A 22,568-nucleotide genomic window follows, 5' to 3' on the forward strand; every position below is an offset into this window, starting at 1 on the left:
CCAAATCAGCAGGCTTGGAAATATTTTGGTGAGCATGTGTTAAAAATTAAAGTTTAGTGTCTCCTCATTTGCATGAACTAAGTAAAGGTTTGTTGTGCTGCAGAGTTTATACCCTGCCTGCCATTAGGTGGAGGATGTCATTCAGGGGAGGTTCAGTTCTCAGCTCCAGTCTTTGCAGACAAAATACAGGTTTGGAGAAGAGGAGAGGACTTTGTGAATTTGAATTGCAGCCAGGAACTGAAAACCCACAGCCCAGGAAATTTCTGGGGGCCCTACTGCTTTGAGAAATTTTCTTGTACACTCTTTTAAGAGCTTGCCATCCTTTCTCCTCAGCCACAGGTAGGTGAGATACCTCCTGCTATGGAAATCACAGTTTCAGGCAGTTCCTGCTCACCTCTGTGGCATTTCCACCTCCCTAACACACCTGCTCAGTATTTGCCAATCTCTTGTCTCTTAGCAAGGGTGCCCCAGGCCCTTGGGCAGGAAATCCAGATGAAGTTTCCTAGAGCACCACCTTTGAGTTGGCAAGAGTGTGTCAATGGCAAGAGGTCATTTTGGATATCACACTTCAGCTTTGTTGGAAATCTGATCCAAACAAAACCCTGCTGTCAGGACTGTGTTTTACCTAAAATGTCAGTGTGTCAGTAAGAGGGAATCTACAACCTCTGCTGAATGTTCCCATCATGTCAATATATGTAGCACTAAATCCTTGGATACCTTTTGTGGCATTCCAGAACCACAATGGGGGCAGAGTGTGGCTTCCCCCAGCTCCTCCTGCCCCTGAATAACCTACAGCATGGAGAATGGAGCACAAACCTGATGAGTTCTGCTTGTGTCAGGAAGCCAAGGGAATGAAAGTGAGACCTCTCACTGAATGTTTCCAGCTTTATTAGAAAAGTAGAGCAAGATCTTTTCTGGTGGGAGTGGGTGGTGAGAAGAAGAGAGAAAGGACAAATTTACCTGTATACTGAGCAGGGGGAGATGCCTTTTGGTAGTGCTAAACAAAGCTGTTGAACTTCATTGCAAATCAGGACTGAGGTCTCCTTGCCCTTGCTCAGTTTCTGGTCTGCAGCACTGCAGATCTTGGCTGCCTAATTCCATGTGGAAATTAAATCTAAAAGATGTTCTGTAACACCTAGTGCAGGCTCAAATATTTTTTTCCCCACGTAGACCTGAGCATCTCCAGAAATACTCAATGTTTAGTTAAATAGAGAAGTATTGTAAAGTGTACACCTTCAACTGGCATATGTAAGCATCATTAATTAACCTAATAGCAGAGGTAGCATTTTAACTAGGTTCTGTATTGTACCTTTAAAATGTGGCTTTTAGCTTATTAGCTTTAGAAGTTTATTACTCTAATAGCTTTAAAGTTTATGATTTTTTTCTCCTTTACCATTTTCTCTAATAATAATGCTTTATTTCATTTGTATGTCTTAACTGTATGTAACATATTCTTTTCCCAAAGTGAGGACCATTTTGTTTAGGAAGCCAAGGGTAAGCTAACAACTGTAGGTATCATGCTCATGTTTATTCATGGACAGCTACTGTAGGCTATTAAAACTTTTTGGCACAAAACTGACTAAAAAATTACTGAAAATTTAGCATCACTCCCACTCCCCACAGAGTTATCAGGTCCTTATGTTGCAGCTGAAATGAGAGACTGAAACATCAGGTTTTTCTAGCAGCATGGAAGAGGGGGAGGCATGGGGAGACAGGAAGACATTTTAAACTAAAAAGATTCCACTGGCAACTTTTTTTTTCTGAAATACTGTATTTACACAAAATTGAAGAGAGTACAAATACTTTACTAAGAAGACAAAACCATTATAGTACATTCAATTTAAACACAGGCAGAACTATAGATGCAAAGCACAGAGGCCTAAGGTACTTGCGTGGGGGAAAGAAAAAAAAGAGCATCGTAAAGGCCCCAGAGATTAAAAGCAGGAGGTAAGAGAACATTGTATTTGTTAGGCAACATCATCTTTCCTTGACTTCAGTGGGATTGAACAAGACACTCTCCTTCCTCACTGTGGATGGTGGGAAAAACCCTCTCAATGTGCTGACAGCTCAACCCTGATTTTGAAAAACAGTTGAGTGTGTACTTAATTCTCAGCATAGAAATAGAACTGTTAGCTTCAAAGAAAATTATAATTGTGCCTAATCACATGCCTATATGCTTAGTTTGACCAGAAATAGCCTTCTCAATGCTTTATAGGGTCAAGTGCATTGTTACATAAAAAATAAGAGTACTTTACTGTCGTCTTTCTTTCTATTTTTCTTAAAATATACTTTAGAATTGCTTTACTTTTTCCTTTATGTACTCAATTATAAAATAGTAGTTTATTGAATGCCATAGAATTCTTAAATTTTAATAAATGTTTACATAATCAAAAGAATATTGTTCAAAAATAATTCCCACATTTTTCCAAAACCTTTTAAATTTAAAAAGAAATGAAAGAGAAAAATACATATGAAAGCAAAGCAGCTTTATGTTTCTGGGCATTTGGCAGCAGGTCTTTTATAATATTTCTGACATCTCTTGTTTTCAGTTAAAATCACCAGATTAATTGATCATTATTAAAGAAAAGATTGTACAGTATTATGACAATCCACCATATATAGCCAATGCATGAAATATTTTACACATTATATAGCCTTTAAAAAGAATTAATATATTTTAGTTTTTCCTTTGAAAACAGATAGCTTCTGAAGTAATATATCTTAAACACAATGGTATCTGTCACTTCTACTGATTTTTTTTTTCTGAATAAAAAGCTTGCTTGAATAGGACTACTAGCTCAGTGGTGGAACTACAGTGCTATTTAACTAAATTCCATACATGTCTTTGTTACTGTTGCTGCAATTATTGTAATCACATACCACTGAAGTGCTAAATATTAGTAACTCAGATATGTGGACTTTGGTTATGCTTGATAGAATACTGGCATATCAAATATATATATATGTACCACTTCCTAAAGGCTATGTTACAATCATGATGCCTAGTAATAAATAATAATAATAACAATCTCAGATTCAAAGTGCTGACTCACTTGAGGCACCAATACAATAAATCAATCAATTAAAATATCTGGTTTTGATATTCGAAACCAACAGCACATCCTGGGCTGCACTTGCAGCACGGAGGACTCTGAACCTGTCCTTCCAGCGTGGGGATTCCTGTGCTCTCAGAGGAGGACTCTGAACCAGTCCTTCCAATGTGGGGATTCCTGTGCTCCCAGAAGACACTGGAATGTCATGTTTGATATGGAACCCTCCAAGACATACCAAGTCTTCACACATGAAACATTAAGAGCTGTCTAAGCTCCTTGAAAGCCTCGAAAGGCTCTCTCAAAACCCCTCAAGCCAATTCTGTTCACTGAGGACAAGGCTTTGCCATGAATTGTGCTTGGCTGCAGACCAGGGAAGAGCCTTTTTATGAAAGTCCATGATGCAATTTGTCACATTAATGCAGCCTTCACACCCTGGAGACACTGTCACACTGTCAGCAGGAGAGGAGAAAGGCAGTTTTCCAGCAGCAGCAAACACCCGTCTCCCTGGAAGGGCAGTGCTTTCCTGTTGTCAGTTTGTTCTGTGCAAGCAGTAATCATTTTCAGTGTCGAGAGAACTGTTGTACCCTGATGAGGGATACAGGTCCCTCTTCAGTATCCTGTTGACGATGTTGATCAGAACTTTTTTGTACTGTTGACGTAAAAGTGAGTAAACAAACGGATCTGATGCAGCCTTACTGTAGGTGAGGCACTTGCTTATAATTCCCCAGTAGTAATTTATGGTAACAAAAGGAATGAGCTCTATCAACCTGTTAAACATTAAAGAGAAATGGAAACACTTGAGTGTTATATTCACACTGAGCCCAGTGCTCAACTCATGCTTCATGAAACATTCAAGTACCATTTATTTTCTTCCAGTACACAGTCCCTGCAGGAGAAGTGTCTTGTACATCTCACATTCAATAGGGGCAAAGAGAACTTTCCCAGCAAGGCCACTGGGAGACAAAATCAATTCCTACTATGGAAAGAGGGAAAAACTGTTTTCAGTGGTAATGCTTCTGTGCAGAGGAGATAAGAGAGTTCTGCAGTTTACTGCTCACTTTCTGAATTTACTGAGCTGTGCTGGTAAGTGGTCAAAACTGTGGTGCCATAATTGACTGCCTCTCTCCCACAGCAAGTGTGAGATAGGCACATGTGACTCGGGGCACCCAGACTCAGTGACCCGAGTTTCCTGAGCAGAGCTGTCTAGTGACACTTGAGACATTTGGACATGTCTCAAGTGTCACTAACACTGGCATCAGGCTGCTGCTCCTGGAAGGTCCTGTGGCATGTCTGCCAGCCTAGGTAAAGGACTTGGATGCCATGCAGCGTCTCAAATGACACCAGAAATGTGGTCTAGGTCACTGAATCCATCCCCTCAGACCAGACCAGAGCACTTTCATTACCCCACTGAGGTGAATTAACACAGATGCAAAGTGGATTCATGTCAGCCCATTGCAGTATGAAAAACAACCTGGCAGTATCCCAGGGAGGTCTGGCTGGCACCTTCAATCCCACAGTATGCTGAGCAGCACACCCACAATGGCTTAGCCATGGAAGTTTTTGTGTGCATTTGTCTGACTTCTAGATTGGCCAAAGAAAACAAGGAGACAACGCTTTTATCATCATTATATGACCAGTCAGCTCCATCCAGGCCTGTGTCTCCTGGTCTGTGCTTCACGGATGATTAGTGGCCTCAGCACCTCAGCTGAGAGGGAGGCATTTATCATGGGGGCAGAAACCACAACTAAGTTAAACAATTTTTCCACAGAAGAGAGGGCAATCCTTCAGATTATTCCAGCAAATGTGTCACCCAACTCATCTGCAAATCCTCCAGGAAGGGGGAAAGAACAGGGTGAGGGACTTTTATTTTGTGTATGTCTTTTGTAAAACCTTTTGCAGGAGCAGGAGTATTCTGCTTTGCTCTATTCATCCCAGAAGAAAAGAAAATGTCCTGGGAGATAAAATAGCCCTTTTCTGTACTCTAAGTCATCACTGTTTGAAGATGTAAGATGAGAAGCTTTCTCAAGGCTTGAAGAACCTTCTGTCCTCTTTCCAAAATGCAGAGCTCCTGACTTTCAGGGTGTTGACTTTTGAAGCTGTTCCAGTCCCTCCTCATAGAAAAGCTGACTTACCATCATTTGGACTGAACATTGCTACAAATGACAGGAAAATTCCTTATTTATATGACTAAAAGTAAAATCATTTTCATGGCAAGTGCATTTAAAAAAAACAAATTACTTCTGTTTGAAGTTGCTCAGAAAAAAATTTCCAGTGAATTCAAAATAAGTAGAAGAGGAAGATACAAAATATGAGAAAAAATGTACAATAAATGACACTTGCTACATGATTGCTTAGGTTTATCCCATCCTGCATATCATCCTAATACAAGAAATATATAATTGATATTTACACAACTGATGTTTTTATAAAGATACTAAATAAGAGGGGTAAGATATCTTTTAGTCTTGAACATAGATGTATTGCTGTGTTCCCATTAATGCATTATGGATCCTAACTTAATTGCACTGAAGCCAACAGAAGAAAAATTACGCAGATTTTAATAAGATAAAGGGTCTGGCCAAAACAAGTCAGAAATATCCATCTGAATGCATCTTAGTACGATTTCCATGTTTTCAGTGCTGTTACAGAAGAGATTAAATTCATCTGTCGCCTCTTCGTGAACAGACGACTATATTGCTAATGAGCCTAATCTCATTCAAATTTCTGAAGTGAGGAGCAAATACTGAGCTCACAATGCAACATGAGTCACCAGGCCAAGAGCAAGATGACAGGGAGGATGGCTTTTGCATTGCCTCCCCAGAGAATGCTTCAGTGCCACCTCCCTAAAAAACAGAATGAGGGAAGGACAGAGAATCAGGCATGGCAGCAAGTCCTCCAATCTCACCTCCTTCACCACCTTTCATGAAGTGCTGTCTTGGCACTCTCTTGTCTTTGAGACAAGCAGCCTTTTAGGATGTCTTCCCCCAAACCTTCCCATTCTGCTGTCACTGAACCAGCTCAGTCCCTGTGACAAACAGAAGCTGGACTTTGACTCACATTTCCATAAACCAGCCCTCAGCCTTCTCTGTAGTGATTCACTGGGTACCAGTTTGTCACACACCATCTCACATTTGCCAAATGCAAGAAGGAAGTAACTTTTATTGTAGAAGTTTATGAGAAATACCTCCACCCTGAAAAACGTGGCCACGTTTGGAATTTGCTGAGCTTCGTAATGGTCAGATGGAAAGAAGATGGCAAAATCCACTTTGCTCAACATAATTACATCCTGATTATGGTAAAAGTGAATAGAACATGACTCAAAATGTACTGAACAACGATGAACTGACCTTTTAACTATGTGATGTAATGTTAATATTTGTAATAATCCTTTCAACTGCAGAAAAAAGATGTAGTTGTCCAGGCAATCAGGAAGGAATCCCTTTCAACACGTAAATGGGAACTGAAATAAATGTCACTTTAAAAATGTTAAAAATATTGTCTGTTTAGTGCACTGGCCATAACCTGCCCCCTACTCCTCTCAGAAAAGGGCAGTGGCTCTGACCATAAATGGCCTGTATGTCTGTGACTGTAAGATCAGAGCACTGAAGCTGGCCAGTTTCCGTGAGCTGCTGTGGCTGCAGACACTGGCAGCTTGGTAGCAACCTTGAAGAAGCCCTCACCAGAGGGTTTTGCACACTAGTGCACCTCCTTCAACACAAGTCAGCACTCTTCAAAATTGTCTGGAACACACTGTGAAAGTGGGAAATATATTTAAAAATCACTTGTGAAAGATGTGGCCCATTGCAGTTTAGAGATGAAAGGTTAAATCTGGCATGCTGCAACTCAATGTAGTTACACTGACTTCCAGCTCACTGGTTTACACAAGGTTTAAAAATAATAATAATCATCTATTGTATGAAGACTACACAAGTAGATAAGGACAATGATGCATGGACACTTCAAAAGGTGCAAACCACCAGAATGGATACTTATAATTCTGCCCAGTTGAGGAACATGGTGTTTCCTATGCATTTAAGGAGTCTAATGATTACTTTTCCTGGGAGATAACTTTTACACCTCATCGCAAGTCTGTGCTGCACCATTAGCAATATATTTACAGGCATTAATGTTTCCAGACTGAAACCTTATCTGACAAATTATCAGGGTGGACAAATTTAAATTATATCAACTCAGCTTCCAACAGCAGCAAGCTTGGCCTTATGCCTAAAAAAAAAAAAAAAACCAAAAAAACAAAAACCCTAAACTAATCAGAAAAGTCTGTCTGTTTTCCTCTCTATTGTGAGGGTTGTGCTAATAAGGAAGGGTGTCAAGTCTTTGAAACTGCTTTTATCTCCCCCTGGCACGTAATTATTTCCCGGTACTTGTCCTAAAAGCCCCTTGGTTTTGGCAGAGGTGCCCAGACCTGGCTGTGATGAGGGAAGGAGAGCCAGGTCCTGCCGGGGCTGTCCCCTGGGACTGGGTGTGCGGACAGGAGCAACGTGTTTGTGTTTGTGTCCTTTGGTCCTCAAGACCAGTCCCGGGGGTCCGTTTCATTCTGGCCCCCCAAAATCAGCTATAGGACCCCCGGGCACCTGGGCATCACAGGACATCCTGATCCCGCAAAGTCCCCCACCCCTACAGGGGATACTAACCTGGTGATAATGTAAGGACCAAAACAGATCACGAACGACCCTATAAAAATACTGATTTTCTTGGTAGCCCGCTGCCTCCTCCTTTTCTGCTCGTTCAGACAACGCTGCTTCACACTACGGAGGGAAAAGAGCAGTAAGGGTGTTAAGGCAAGAAGGGAGGAGGTGAAAACTGAGTCCAAGGAAGAGGGGAAGAACTCCACGCCCGAAAGCACCCGGGAAGGGAAGGGAGAGGAGGGCAGCCCAAGGAGAGGAGGGCAGCCTGGAGGAGAGGAGGGCAGCCTGGAGGGGAGGAGGGCAGCCCCGAGGGGAGGAGGGCAGCCCGAGGAGAGGAGGGCAGCCCGAGGAGAGGAGGGCAGCCCCGAGGGGAGGAGGGCAGCCTGGAGGAGAGGAGGGCAGCCCGAGGAGAGGAGGGCAGCCCGAGGAGAGGAGGGCAGCCTGGAGGAGAGGAGGGCAGCCCGAGGAGAGGAGGGCAGCCCCGAGGGGAGGAGGGCAGCCTGGAGGAGAGGAGGGCAGCCCGAGGAGAGGAGGGCAGCCTGGAGGAGAGGAGGGCAGCCTGGAGGAGAGGAGGGCAGCCCGAGGGGAGGAGGGCAGCCCCGAGGGGAGGAGGGCAGCCCCGAGGGGAGGAGGGCAGCCCGGAGGAAGGGAGCATAGCCCCAGCCCTGCCGAGCCTCGGGACGATCGCACTCAGCAAAGCAGTGCCTCCCGCTTGAAGGGAGCTCAGGCAAGTGGCACAACCCGGAGAGCCCGGTTAGCGTTCAAACAGAGAAGGCTACAAATGCACAAGTCACCGTTCCTGGCACTGTCAGCAGCGTCTGAAACCAGAGGCAGGAGAGCTCGGGGCAGGCAGGAAAGGGTGCTGGGGAGGCGGGATATCGCTTCTTTCTGCCTGGGGTAACTACCGCGGGTGACCGGGGGCTGTGGGTCCGAGCGCGCACCATTACCTGGGGTGGATATCCACCAGCAAAACCAGAGTCTGCATGGTAATAATGTCTATCCGCTTGCAGTGGAACCGGGCAACTTTCAACACCTTTAAATAGGTGAAACACAAGATCACCAGAGACAGCATGAAACTAGTGGAGTGAAAGACAATGGTGAACACTGTAAACCTTCTCCTCTCCGTCTCTTCCTTCAGGTGTAAGGTGCAAGAGGCGTAAACGCTGTTGTAATCTACCCACGAGTAAAACAAGGATACCAAGGGGAACGTGAGGGAGTGGAGCCACGAGTAGCCCATCAGTATCACAGCGTCCTTATACCGCATCTTGCTGGTGTAGCTCAGGGGGAACACCACGGCAATCCATTTGTCGATGCTGAGCGCTGCCATGCTCAGCATTGTGTTGGAAGTCAGGAAAGTTTCCAGGAAACCCACCGCCTTGCAGACGCAGCCCCCGAGGGGTTGCTGGTTCCTCAGGATGCCCAGCAGAGTAAAAGGCATGTTCAGAACGGTGAGAAGCAGGTTGCAGAAAGATAAGTTCACCAGGAAAACCCCGGCGACCTGCTTGCGGATCTCCGTACTGTAGACGAAGCATAGCAGCACCAGGAGGTTGGAGAGCAGAGAGACGACCAGCACCAGCACGAGGAGCAGCGCCAGCAGCACGCCTGCCAAGTCCATCTCTCAGCGGGTCGCCTGGAGCGGGCGAGGGCAGGAGGAAGGGGGCACCCGCGCCGGCACCGCAGCCTCGCCTGCCGCCCACCGCGGCCGCCCGCGCATGGTGCCGGCGGCGGGGCAGGGGCCGGGGCAGCGCCGGGGGCAGCGGGAAGGGCAGCGCCGGGCAGCGGAGTCGAGAGAGGGGCGAGGGGAGCGGGGCCGGCCGGCGGGACGGGGCAGAGGGGGGAGGACAGGGACAGCGGGGCGGGGGCTCTCTGACAGCAGTCAGGCTGCGGGGGGAAGCGGGGCTCGGGAGAGCGTGGCCGGAGCCGAGGATGGGGGCTCCGGGATACGCAGCGACCGGATCGGGAGATAGGGGGAAAGGGGGGTACCCGAGAATCGGAGCTGGAACAGGGGCCCGAGGCGCCCGGAGCCCGGAGGAGCGGGGCCGGAGGCGCGGTGCTCCTGGCGCTGTCCGCGGTGCTGAAGCGGCGCTGCCCCGACGGCCGCCCCGCTCTCCCTCAGGCCGCCGAGCGCGGCCCCCGCAGCGCCCGAGCCCGCGCCCCCTCCGCGCCCCGCCGCCGCTCCGCTCCGCCGGGCGCACGGCCTCCGCAGGCTCTGAGCATCTTCCCCGTGCCCAGCCCCTCAAATACTCCAGCCGCGGAGCCTCCCGCAGCGACTCATGCGCAGACGAGCGGCTGCGAGGCACAGGCTCAGCCAGGGATCGCGGCGTCGGGCTGATCTACTCCCGGATGGCAGGCGAGAGCAGCAGCAACCCAACTTTCCGCTAGCGTGCAGCTCAGGAAGGATCAGACCTGGAGATGAGTTACTGGGATGAGTCTGATCCCTGCGCTGTGCTCAGGCACACCCTGAGTGCACCAGCTGTATCTGGTGCTCCTGAAACCTGTTCAAAATCTGGTGTCTGTGCTCCTTGGCAGGCATTCCCCCTTCCATCTGAGGGATTGTTTGCCCTTTTCCCCCTACAATGCTTGCTGTGATTGCCTTCTGGGTATTCACACTGGCACGCTGCTGGCCAGTGAGGGATGTTTCTCGGTTAGAGACTCCACTTTGAGTGCTTGGACTCACCAGCTGGTTGAACAAGTAGCCACATTAGGGTGATGCTGGCACACTCTGTGGAAAACTAAAGTGTCTCTCTTTAGCATTTTCCAGTCACACTGATAACACGGTAGTGTGGTGGTCAGAAAGGTTTTATCTGTTATCACATTCTGACAAAAGCTGAAAAGACAGACAAGAAAGAGGACAGAAATTCCACCCTGCAGTTGTCAGAAATGTAGATCACGTGGCTAATTCCCAAAAATGCTGTGAATCTTTGTCTTAAAAAAAAAAAAAAAAAAAGAAAAAAAGGAAAAAAAAAAGAGAGAGAGAGAGAAAAGACACTAAGTGACTAAGTTTTGGTGCATCAAAAGACTGGTACAGAAAAAAGCTGCCATGTCTAATCACTGTCACATTTTACAGTGGATTGCCAGAACTGACACAAAGAAAAAGGAGAAGAAAAGGTAGCTTTCCTACTGTCTAAAATTACTGTTAATATCCTAAGGAAATGCTGTATTGTATATATTGTCCCTTTAGTGTAGCCTTGTCATGCAAGTGTGACCACTGTGTGAATAACTGTACATAAAACTGCTTAAAAGAGCCTGAAGGCAATGTGGGTTTTGTTGGGCTTTTTCCCCCAAGAGTAGTTAAAGTTTTGGATCAGGCCCTAATTGAAAAGCTTGCTATGGTAAATTATATGTCTTAAGGAAAGAGCAAAGCAGCAAGACATGAGATGTGTTGTTTGGAAGTGAACCAGTGCAGTACTACTCCTCAGGATGGAAAGAAAGTGAATGTTTTCTTTGATCAGAAAGCTGCCATTTCCAAAGTTTAAAAAGTGCAGATACATTTGACAGGGCTTATGCTTGATGAACAAAAATCCAATATATATCTGTGTAAGCATTTGAGGGAAAAGAAATCTATAAAAGCGTGACAATATCAGTTTCCTCAGTGTTCAATTGTTGCACTTCTATCATCAGAGAGCCAAAAATGTTTGGGAAGGGTTGGGAAGAAATGAACCATCATGGGAGAACCTGGCTGTATCCTTATAGAGCAAAGGTTCTGCAATTACTCCCTCCCCCACAGCAGCAATTCTTACAGCTCCTACTAGTCAGAACCCATATATGACCTACCTTTCATTTAACAGTATCACAAGGTTATGGGGTTTATGTTAGCCATCTGGGAATAGAGGCTTTCTGAGTAGTGGTGTCACTGTTGGGGCTATTTGATATCATCACAGAGACAACCTAGATGTGCTATTCCCCTACTGGGATAGCTACCTGAGAAGCTGTTTCCTCTTGGATGCAGAGAGAGGACAGCTTCTGTCTCTTGCTTTCTCTGTCTCTTCTACACATACATGCATACGTAATTTCTCCCATATGGCCTTTTCAAACGAAGAACAAATTGTTTCTCAAAACTGATGCAGAGAATACATTGAAATAGGACAAGAAAATGCAAAGAATACATTGAAATAGGACAAGAAAATAAAAAAGTGGCAAAAAGATGGGAGAAAAATGGTTCTGATTTTTTCAGATGTATAGTGAGTTTTACAGTACCCTGCAACAATATTCTGGGCACAAACAACCCAATAGAGATGACTTGTTGGATTTCTCCTTTTGCTTTCAGTGGAACTTTGTCAATATGTGACAAGTTAAATGTGCACATAACTTCCTTTAGGATGTGAGTCCTCTGCTGACTCTCCCATTTACAGTCAGCAACCCTGCAGCACTTCATACCAGACACCTTTCAGTCTTACTTGCAGCTTATGAGGCTTGGAACAGTCACTTACTTGAGACCAGAAGGCTCAGACTTGCTGTGGTGGGCTTGCAAATGTGGGCAGTGCCTCCTTATCCCCTGGAAACACAGATGCTGCCTTTTCACATATCAGCCGACAAAGCTTATATAATTCCAAATGCTCACAGCAGTCATACTAAACACATGTATTTTCCCAATCAAGATCTTCCAGTATTTATCAAAGATGCTGTTTTGGTGGAAACTGGGGTCTATAGAGACTGCTGCAGTACGATTAAGAAAAGGAAAAATAAAGATGTTCTTGTCAATAATTATCCCTTAATAAACACAGTCAATTTAGTTAACACAGTTTAGGTAAGTACTTGAGACTTTTATTCTAACAGCTGCATCATTCATTAAATCTACACATTCATCTGTTCTAAATGTTGACCACAACTTATTTGATTTAATGGTGAATGGACTGTATTTGTTGGAAAAAATAGGGTAAGAATCAAATTCCTTTTTTAGTTTCGCTCCAGGAGAGATGTGTCATGCAAATTTCAGTGTACATCAGAACTGCACATAATTCAGCTCTAATCAATGTATTCTGCAAAGGCTAGGAACACATTTAATTTGGTTCTAGTTTTAAGAAAGCACCATGAAAGAAGGAAACCTCAAACAAATTATATCAATTAATTCGAAAGTACAGAGAAAAGCAACCCTTTTCCTCTGATTCTCTTATGACAGGTGAAGAGAGGGAAATTAAATTATATTAACCAATATGGGGGGAAATGGAATGACTCATGGAACTGATGTTACGAAAAAAGCTTTTTACTTCTAGGGCTTTTTACTAAAAAGTGACCCATTTCAAAAGTGAGTAAGACTGGTTAATACTCATGAGATTTTTCAATATGTCCTGTAAATAGATTTGGTACTGATAGATCCTGACAAGCACTGAGATATCTCTTCTCACTTCACAATGACTGCAGGTGTGTTATTGTTTTCATGTTACATTTAGCTAATGAAGCTTTAGTGAAGTCAGAGTCCTTCAAGTCTCCGCGACAACTTTTTTTCTTATTATTCTTTTGTTCTTTTTTCCCCCCCTCTTTCTTTTCAGAGGCCTATTTTATTAGGATTTGAACTATAGAGTCTTTGAGCAAGCAGGGCTACTACACAAATATAGATTTTATGCTTTCTGGAACAATGAGACAAATAAGTAAGCAGATAGTAGTATTGTGAAAAGTGACATCCTGTTAGTCCCTAAAGAAAAGATGTGAATCCTAACTCATCAGTCTAATACAATTCTGAAAGACTGTTGTTGTGGCAGAATTCCAATTGGCACATTTACCACCTGTGGAATGACTTTGTCCTAAAGATCTTCCTAAAATGGAACAAAGAAAAACTCCATGTGTGTAAAGCCCACACATTCCCTCACTAAGCCTCTACTTTTCAGGGAAAAAATTTGGAGCAGAAATATGAAGCTCAGCCATGCCACAGTTTTGCAGACTGAAATTGCTTCAAAATTGCCTAAGTACTATAATGAGGAATCTCAAAGTTCAACAGATAATCTTGTAGCTGTATCAAAAGTCTACACTCACAAAAATCTTTTGAGTGATATTTCTGTTTATGAAAACTAGATAGATTCCTACAGTCTGCAAAAATTGACCTCAAAATTATTCCAGAAATCAATATTTTTTTTTGAAAGATGGAGGGCAACAGAGCTGGTGGAGGGTCTGGAGCACAAATCTTATGAGTGGCTGAGGGAGCTGGGGTTGTTTAGCCTGGAAAAATGAGACACATGGAGAACCTTATCACTCTATGCAATTACCTGAAAAGGAGTTGTAGACAGGTGGGGTCAATCACTTCTCCCAGGTAACAAGTGGCAAGATAAGAGGAGATGGCCTCAAGTTGTACCAGGTAAGGTTTAGATTGGACAGTAGGAATAATTTCTTCACCAAAAATGGTGAAATGGGCTGCCCAGGGAAAGGTTGGCACATCATCCCTGGAGGTATTTAAAAGACCTTTAAATATCTTTTAAATGTAGGTGTGGCACTGAGGGACTTGGTAGGCCAGGCAGCTGTACTTGATGATCTTTAGGGTTGTTCCAACCTAAATGATTCTATGATTGTATTCTTGATATTCTTAATGGAAATGGAAGTGCACAAGTACTGGAAGATGACAGCAAAACAAAAACATTCATAGAAACTCAGCCAGTTTGAGCTGACATGCAGTTCTAAAAATAGTTATGTATGGATATGTGTCAATGCTTCCTCTTTCTCCCAATTCTTTTTGCCTTTTTCCTCTTCCACAATGTGACACAGCAGGTAGAACCAGAATTCTGGATTGCAAAATTTGGCTTTGGAATCAAGCTGGTTGATTTGTTGATTTGCTTGGGTTTTTTTTCCCTAGAGCGCAATGCAAAAGTGTGAAGGCAAAAATATGCTATTCTACTGAGCAGCAAAATATATTGATTTCAGTGAAGTTTGTGTCAAGAGATAAACAAACACTAACTAGCTTTTACACCAGAAGCTTTAAAACTATGATGCAAGTCTGAAATATTAATGGAGGAATGCTGTTGCCTCAAGCAAGTGGCACAGGTACTTGAATCTCTGCCTTTCATAACTCAGGGACAAGTTCTTCAAAATATCCAAAATATGTCTTTTCTTTCCCCAGACTGGTTCTACAATAGAGTTACTACTGATTTAATTAAATATTCAGGACTTGAGTTATACCCAGTATTTTATATTTTGTGAAGATACAATTCTTCTGCAGTCTCCAGAAAAAATAAAATGGTGAGTGGAATCTTATTGAATATAAGAGCACATATAGTTGCCTACCATTTTCATGTGTTTTGTCTCTTTTTAAGGATTTGGTTATCCATATATTTTTAACCTGACAGGAATGAAGATTAAAGTGCTTTTTTTTTTTGGTATTTTTCAGTGCCTCACAAACACAGTAGTTCTTACTAGAAATGCTGTACTACACCAGATTGTTATAAAACTTATCAAAGCTGCAGGCATGGGGATAAAATTCCCAGGAGCCTTTTCCTGGCATTTTCAACAAATGTGACAAGGTTTAGCACTTTCAGCGGCCAGAAAACATTAAATGGCATTTTTCAGAAACTGCTGAGGCAATTTATTTAGTGTTGTGGTGAAGTTCCAGGAGCCAACACATGAAAAAACCGGCATGTGTTCTCTTGCTGTACTATTGTAAGTCTCCTTTTCCTGCCTTACTTGTTCAAAATCTCCCCCCATCTAACAAAGACGGGTTGATTCTGTTTTCCCTGAGTCAGTGCAAATCCAAGTCTCTTAAAGCTACTGAGAAACCAATGCAGTGGAAATGAAAGCAATCAAACATAAGACTGTAAAACAGTATGAAGCTTCTAAGATGAGGCCATTTTGATTATAGTTATTTATTATAGAGAGCACTCTAAGCAAGCACATAAAGAAAAAATTAACCCCACCTTGTGCAGGGGAAGGGCTGATCTGCCAGGGATCTGTGCTGAGCTGCTCAGGGACAGATGCACAAAGCCCTTTGAATGGCTGCAGAGGAAGGAGCACAAGATGAGAGCTCTGTCCTAAGCTGTTTGCTCAGGAGCAGTTTAAGCAGATGCTGGATCAAAAGGGCAGAAAAAGCTGGGCTGGACAAGCCACCTTGGTTAGAACTCACACGTGAGCAGAGTGGCTGCAGCAATGCAGGACAATATTCTCTGGCATTACTGCACAATGCCTCTGGGCTATGAAAATCCCCTCCTGCAGGATAGGCATCATTTATCTCATGGCCATGCAGCAGAGCAGTGCCCATAATTCAGGGTAACAGCTCTGTGTTGCTCACCCTGCCCCAGCCCTTTAACCTTCACACATTAATCTTTCTACATCAGGATCTTGCTCGAATTCCTTGGTTTGCCTTTCCTCAGCCCCTCACTGCAGAGATGTTTCTTCACACCCTCACTAACAGGTACAGCTCCTTTTGGTGAAGGTAACCAATGAGCACCATCTGCCTCGAGGAATAAATAGCCAAGATATTTTTTACAGCAATATCTAGGCACTGTCCTCCCATCACACCCATCCTTTTCCTCTGCCTACCCACCCATCCACCCACCCCCACATCCATCCTCAGGAACATGTTTTTGCAGAAAATACTCTGGCTCAGAGGCAACTCCACTCTAAGAAATGGAATTGGCAGGTAATAAATAGGCCTGCACTATGTTTCTTTCACAGAAACATTCAGGGGCTAAGGCTTTTAAATGTGAACACAGGTTATTATGAGCGCACAGCTATCTTGGAGCCTCTATTATCATGCACCTTTCACTGTGTGTTTCACTGAGTGTATTAAAAAAAGAAACAACACCAAAAAGCCCCTCTTTCAGTAGGGTAAAGAAAGAAAATCAAGAAACTGCCAGGACAAAATTGACACTGTATAATGCAAACTCTGTGCGCTGGCTTAGCCGGGGTTCCTACAGCAAGTGAGTTGCTTAGGAACAATAATAAGATGTAGCCCCCCCAATCATCCCCTCCAAATATGCAAGAGAGGCCCAGTCTCCCTCCAGAAGTATAGCAGAGAAATATTTATGCCCTCCCTTGAGTCTCACTCTCATCCTTACCTGGGATGGGCTTTCATCTGGTGAACACAGGACAAGTTATTCCCCAGTCCTGCTGGGAACCCCTCCACAAAAAAATGCTATCAAAGTCAGCAAGATCTGCAGAAATTCACAGGAATGGGGAAACTAAGCACAAATACAAATAATGGGTCTCCAAATCCTCTGCTCCTACACCTGCTACAAGCACCTTGGCCCACCTGTGGGGCAGGCTGCAGGAAGGGCTCTCTCACCCCAACAAAGGGATGGAGTGACCTTGCCTGACCTGTGTCTGTGGTGGCAGAGGCTGGGTGACCCCTGGGCTGGATTTATGACACACAGGGGTTCTTTTACTGCCACCTTTTTCTTTTGCACGCTGCCTCCTCAAACCTTGGTCTCAAGGAGGAAGAAGGGAATGAAGGCTTTTCACAGACAGATGGAGAAGAAATGCCATGAGCTCCTTCTCACAGAGGTGAGGGCTCTGGGAGATCGCCCTCATCTGAATCTCTCTGTTGTACCTCACAGCTCATCAGAGATACCCCAACTCTTACCCTGTGAGCCCAGTGCTAATCAATTACTCTCAAAACAGCATTTTTTCCTCCTCCTGTTGATGAGGTCCTTCGAGTTATGTAACCTCTGCAATTTCTTTGCTGATGTGTTCAAATTAATAATTCATTCTGAATTCTGATTTATTTTTTGGTAATTCAGTTCATTTTTGTGCCTCTTAAGGTCATTTAGAATTTTGTCTCTCTCATGGATAATTGTTTTCATTAACATAGCAGTAGTCTTGGAAACAGCTAAGCAGAGCTTTGTACCCATCATCCAGCTTTATGCTATGAGTTAGGCAAGTAAAAATATGCTGTTCTCATATGTGTTGTCATACACAGAGCTGTTCTGGGAAACTGGTGTGTAGAGCTGCAGTGAACTCTCCCTGCCACCCCAATGCACACTCAGTTTCTGTATTTTTGACACAGCAGTTTCAGAAAAAGGTAAAACATAATCTAAAAAATGCCTTTAATTCCCACAAAGAATGTTCTAGGATTTGGAGAAGCTCCCTTACTAGTTGAGCTAATTGAGTTGCAAGTCTAAGACGGGAAATTTTTGGGTTTAATTCCTAAATCTGCCTGAGTAATCCAGGGTAAAAATTCTGCCTTGTTTTACTATATCTGATCCTTATGTGTTTGATATGCTAATTGCTGCTAGATTTTATATTTGTTTATTAGAGCAACCTTCCACTGCACATTTCCATGGAATCTTTACTCAACATTATTTAATAATCCTTGTATTTCAGCATTATATGGTTTGTCTGAAACTGCGTCCTCATTTTTATCACATTCCTTACTGTATTTCTCAAGCTAAAAAGAACTCCACCAATTTATTCTGAGAAATTTTCAGGTGCTGGGCTTTAGCTTCTCGCAAGAATAGACACAAGGTTGGGATTAAAACCAACAGAATCCCTAAAGTCATTGACAGAGCTGTTATATGGGAAACTGAATTTCATGAGGAGTTGGTAGACTTGAGATATCTCAGTAAAGCACATTCTTTTGATATGTTTTTAAGGTAGAATTCCTCAAATATACTCATTCAAGCCAGCATTTCTCAATGTTTATGAAGGGATATGTCTAGTAAAAAGGTCCCAAGAACAGCCATTATGTTCATTTTGTAAAATTCTCTGTGTTCTTTGAGATTATGTATGTGCTATTCCTTTCCAATTATATTGTATAATTGTATTCAAAAGCAAGGTGTCTTCTAACTTTAAATGGGTTTAATCATAGCCTTGAAAGTTGTGTTGTTCCGTTTTTAATTAGATAATGTTAAAAGTCAATAATCAAGGTATATTAAGACGATATATAGGTCATCAAACCAAATAAAGGGAACAGCTGTGATGATTTCTTCTGAAATTCTTTCAGAAACAGGTATGCAATTATCTTTCTTTTACTACAGCATGAGTAAAAATTCAAACTTGATGACAAAAAAAGGGAATTATGCAGGGAATCTATGGCAGGGGACCTACCACATTTGTCCTGGCTAATTTCTTTCACTGCTAACAAGGATATGGCTCATGTTTGAGCTTCAGAATTAACTTCAGCTAGGGGATGGCTTATACATTTCCCCACCAGATTAAAGAGCCAGTAATCTAAATTCTGTTACTCTAAGCAGAGAGATTAAATCCACCAATGTACTTAATTTGAGCCCTCTCCAGTTCAGCATGTCTTTAACAGGGAAATCACAATCAAGCACAGTCTTCCAGATGCCCTCATAGGTAATACCCACCACACTGATTATGGAGCAAAATAATCTGCTATAAACTGAAGGTTTGTACTAAACAATGTTTGCTTGCATCTGTGGCTGATTTCAAAGTTACCTGGAAATTCATGTCGCAGCACTTTCTTCCTGGGTTCAGAGGGAAGACCTTCTTTACAACATAAGGTAAATTAAATGGTTCTATAAGTATAGTTTTACACTGGCTGTTTTAAAGCACTCAGTGCACAGTTCTTTTTATTTAGCTGACTGATCTGGACCACTATAAGGCACAGACCACTCCTCTTCATTGCAACTTGTCTTTGTTTTTGAGATGAAGTCAGTGATCTAATGTTATCTCCCAAGTCTCCGATCAAAGTCTGTGATTAAATATCACAGACCAAACCAAATTTTCCATTATATTCTCTAAGAAACCTAGTAATTTGATGGTATTTCTCAACTTAAAATTGCCTTTTATGTAAATTGATTTCTACAATAACTAGGTCACAAATAAAAACTGACAACCTTATTATGCTGTTGAAAAAAAAAAAAAACCAAAAAGCAAACACCGAACATTTATTAAAGTAATGATTGAAATCTGGCCATTTCTACATTCAGATTCCCTAAACTATATTTTTAAATATAAGGGACAAGCAGAACGTTTCTGCAGGGTATGAAGAGCAATCCTGTAACACAAACAACTGCTGGAGCTCAAAAAACCAGTGTGCACTGTTTGATAAGACCAGCGTTTTTGAGATACTCTCAGGGGAGGATGGAGCCATCAGGAACCTGAGGAGCCCCTCTTGAATTTGGGGTAATCCCAGTTGTGTTTGTTTGGATCCTATTGAATTCCTGGAGGTTGCAGGTGAGAGCAGGACAAGGTGCAGACCCAGGGGGGGCTTTCCCTCTCTCCCTTTTCTCCTTTCTGCTCTGCTGGCCCTGCAGCCTCCTGGCAGAGCTCAGCCCAGCAGCTCTGCTGAAGCCTCAGGTTCCTGCTTCCCAAAGGCACTCAGGGAGATTAAACTGGAGTGACTAAGCATGCACCTTGCTCTTCCAAGCAGTTCTCCTCAGAAAAAAAAACCCAACAAACCATCACTTCTGGTTAAACAGATAGTAGTACCTTTGTTTTAAGTAGCAAAACCAAAAATAACTCAATGAAAACAAAATGAAAGAATGTTTAAATCCAAAATGTTAATTATGGAATAAGAATCTATGTTAACTGAGAAAATTATTGTCTAACTTGTCCAGTTTGAGGGTTTTGCTGATTTGGTTTATTTGGTTGCTTGCATTTATAAAAAATCTTTCTGCAGTTTGATTTATCCTTTATATTTATTTTGTTTGCTAGCATTTTCCTATGTCTTTGGATGGTACAAGTACAGAAAAAAAACCAAAAAACCGCAGGATTTTAAGTAGTTTTTTTCCCCTGAGAATCACATATTGGGGCACACTATGAATAAACTGCAGCATCCCAGTTCTTTCATCATTGATTGCCTTTAATTACACTAAATTTATAGCATTAGTGCTGCAAAGCAAGGGGTGCCCAGTTCAGAGCTCTTTTCAGCTGGCTAAGCATTAATGGATGATGATTTACAAAAAAAACCCTCTATGCCTTGCCAGTCCAGGCTAAAAGCAAATTGGTAATTTGGCCAATGTGTGTGTTTGTTGTCCACATATCTGAAAAGACAAGTAGCATTAGTGATGTTACTATATAAATGTATGTTGCATTAATTAGTAGACCAACCCAGGCTGCAGTGGGTTTTCTTTTTCTTGCCTTTTTTTCAGATTAAATTTCAGTTCCAAAACTGCTTCACAACCATTTGGTCAAGCTGAATACATTGAAGGTTCATTTTTTATCAAACTGTATGTGAATAACCACATACCAGCTGGTAAATGCTGTAACCTATCACCAGATGGTTGAGATTTGGGTAGAGGATGGGGCAACAGTCAGAAGTTACAAAGGAGGCCATAATAGATCAAGACACCTGATTGGCTCTAGCATTTCTCATTAACTTACTTTTGAACCCTCGAACACTTGGTAAAAGGCTGCAACCTTAGTAGCTGCTATAGAACACCCAAGATGCAGATGTAACAAGTTTTTGTGCATGGTGAAATAAGATTATTAAGAGTGAAAATATATAGAATGTCTTCTCTTATGTCATGCTGCACGGTTGCCAGTTACCATCAGTAGAACTCATCTATTTATGCAAAATTTTGTAAGTAACTCCCCTTTCATTGAAGAGGAAATTAAATTTACCACAAGCTGAAGATTTAACATTTGGGAGTCTCAGATGAAAAATTGATATATCATTAGGCTGTGTCAAAATAAAACTACAATGAAAAGATGGTAGAATGACTCTTAATTAACATGCTCCTTAGTCCATGGATTGGGGTTTTTTTGCAAAATAAATATTTTGGAATCTGAGAAAACTCTCAAATATATTTATTTTTAAAATATAAAGGTTATAAATATTAAAAAATTATTCTTAGGTTTTTCAGTGTATTTCAGTGTGCCTGTAGTGGAATAAAATGGCTATAAATATTTTCAAGAAGGAAAATATCTAGTACTCCTTCTTTTTAGAAAAGGTTTGGTTATTTCGTCAGTCAAGCATAGTTCAGTTTGTTTATTTTACTTCTCTGAATTTCCTTGGATGTGTTTGGGGTAATATGAGCACTGCAGTCCTTAGGAAGGATATAGTCACTAGGAGCTACAGGGAAAAAGCATCTCTGTTACTTTCTGTACCTCTGCATTGGCAAGAGCTGGCTCAGAGCTTCAGTGTCCAAACTGCTGTTCCACCACCTCACAACAGAGGAGCCATTCGATTTTTCATGTTCCATAGGAGAAAGATAATGATTTCAAGCAGTAGTAGTAGAAATAATTCTGATCAGCACAGTTAGTAACTAATATCACAAAAAGATTAGTCCATTACATCATGACTTTGTATACACATTCTGAAATCACTGTTTCTTTTTTTTTCTTGTATCATATTGCAAGGTTTTGTATAATGCACTTCTGGATTATTGTCAATAAATCTTTACACCTTTCTAGTCTTTTTTTCCCTCACTGCATTTTAAAAATTATTTCTAGGTTCCTTGGGTAGGTTTTTATTATTTTGTTTTGCTTAATTTAGGGTTGTTTTTTTTTTTTTTCTGTCCAAGTTAATCTCATTTCTAATTTCTTAGCCCTGTATTTATAAACTTTCTGGGACTTCTGATCTTTAGACTTCAAAAAGATTAATCAACCTCTGAAGCTATATATACACTTCAGTTTTTCCAGATTTGGGTCTCTCTTTCCAGTTAATATTGTTTATACTCATACTATAATGAGATGTGGATAGTTGGAGTCCCTACAGTATATGCCACCAGACACATATCTTCAACAGTGTAGAAGGAAGACTCTTTATCACTGCCACATGTTTACAATTTGCCAGGCAGTTTCCAGCCCACATGAGTATGCTGCAATCCAAGCCAATCTGAATTAATTTAGCAGTAAGATTTCATGAAACATGCTGCCAAATGCTTTACTGAATATTCCATATCCTCAATTTTCCCTTCACACATTTATATTAGAATGGCTGGTGAGGGAAATTTTCAGACACATGCATATTTAAGCATGGAAGCCATTAACTTTTACTTACAGTTTCACTTTGATTTACAAAGGCATTTAGGGACCCAATTTCCAT

The 22,568-nt window shown here is 42.2% G+C and overlaps 1 protein-coding gene across 2 annotated transcripts; it reads right to left on the minus strand.

Moving 5' to 3' along the window:
• Window positions 1–1,766: 1,766 nt before the first annotated feature.
• Window positions 1,767–9,414, minus strand: LOC128950878 (G-protein coupled receptor 26-like). Of its 2 annotated transcripts, XR_008484397.1 has the most exons (4): window positions 8,647–9,414; window positions 7,706–7,819; window positions 3,208–3,820; window positions 1,767–3,157 (listed from the first exon to the last, which is right to left on the minus strand). XR_008484397.1 is itself a non-coding variant. In XM_054295884.1 (3 exons), the coding sequence occupies exons 1-3, from the start codon at window positions 9,312–9,314 to the stop codon at window positions 3,583–3,585; spliced, it is 1,020 nt and encodes a 339-aa protein (XP_054151859.1). In that variant the 5' UTR covers window positions 9,315–9,414; the 3' UTR covers window positions 1,767–3,582. The 2 variants fall into 2 exon arrangements, 1 of the variants encoding a protein (XP_054151859.1); XM_054295884.1 differs by having other exon boundaries at window positions 1,767–3,820.
• Between the last annotated feature and the right edge of the window lie 13,154 nt (window positions 9,415–22,568).

The sequence above is a fragment of the Melozone crissalis genome, unplaced genomic scaffold (genome assembly GCF_028551555.1).
Source record: "Melozone crissalis strain CALT ecotype California unplaced genomic scaffold, PUWL_Pcris_2 ptg000006l_1, whole genome shotgun sequence".
Taxonomy (NCBI): Eukaryota; Metazoa; Chordata; class Aves; order Passeriformes; family Passerellidae; genus Melozone; species Melozone crissalis.

Coding starts and splice junctions, on each gene's coding strand:
- LOC128950878 (XM_054295884.1), bottom strand. CDS start 9,314: ATGGACTTGGCAGGCGTGCTGCTGGCGCTGCTCCTCGTGCTGGTGCTG. Junction 7,820..8,646: donor CTGGTGGATATCCACCCCAG/GTAATGGTGCGC, acceptor TTCCCTCCGTAG/TGTGAAGCAGCGTTGTCTGA. Junction 3,821..7,705: donor GGTCCTTACATTATCACCAG/GTTAGTATCCCC, acceptor AATGTTTAACAG/GTTGATAGAGCTCATTCCTT.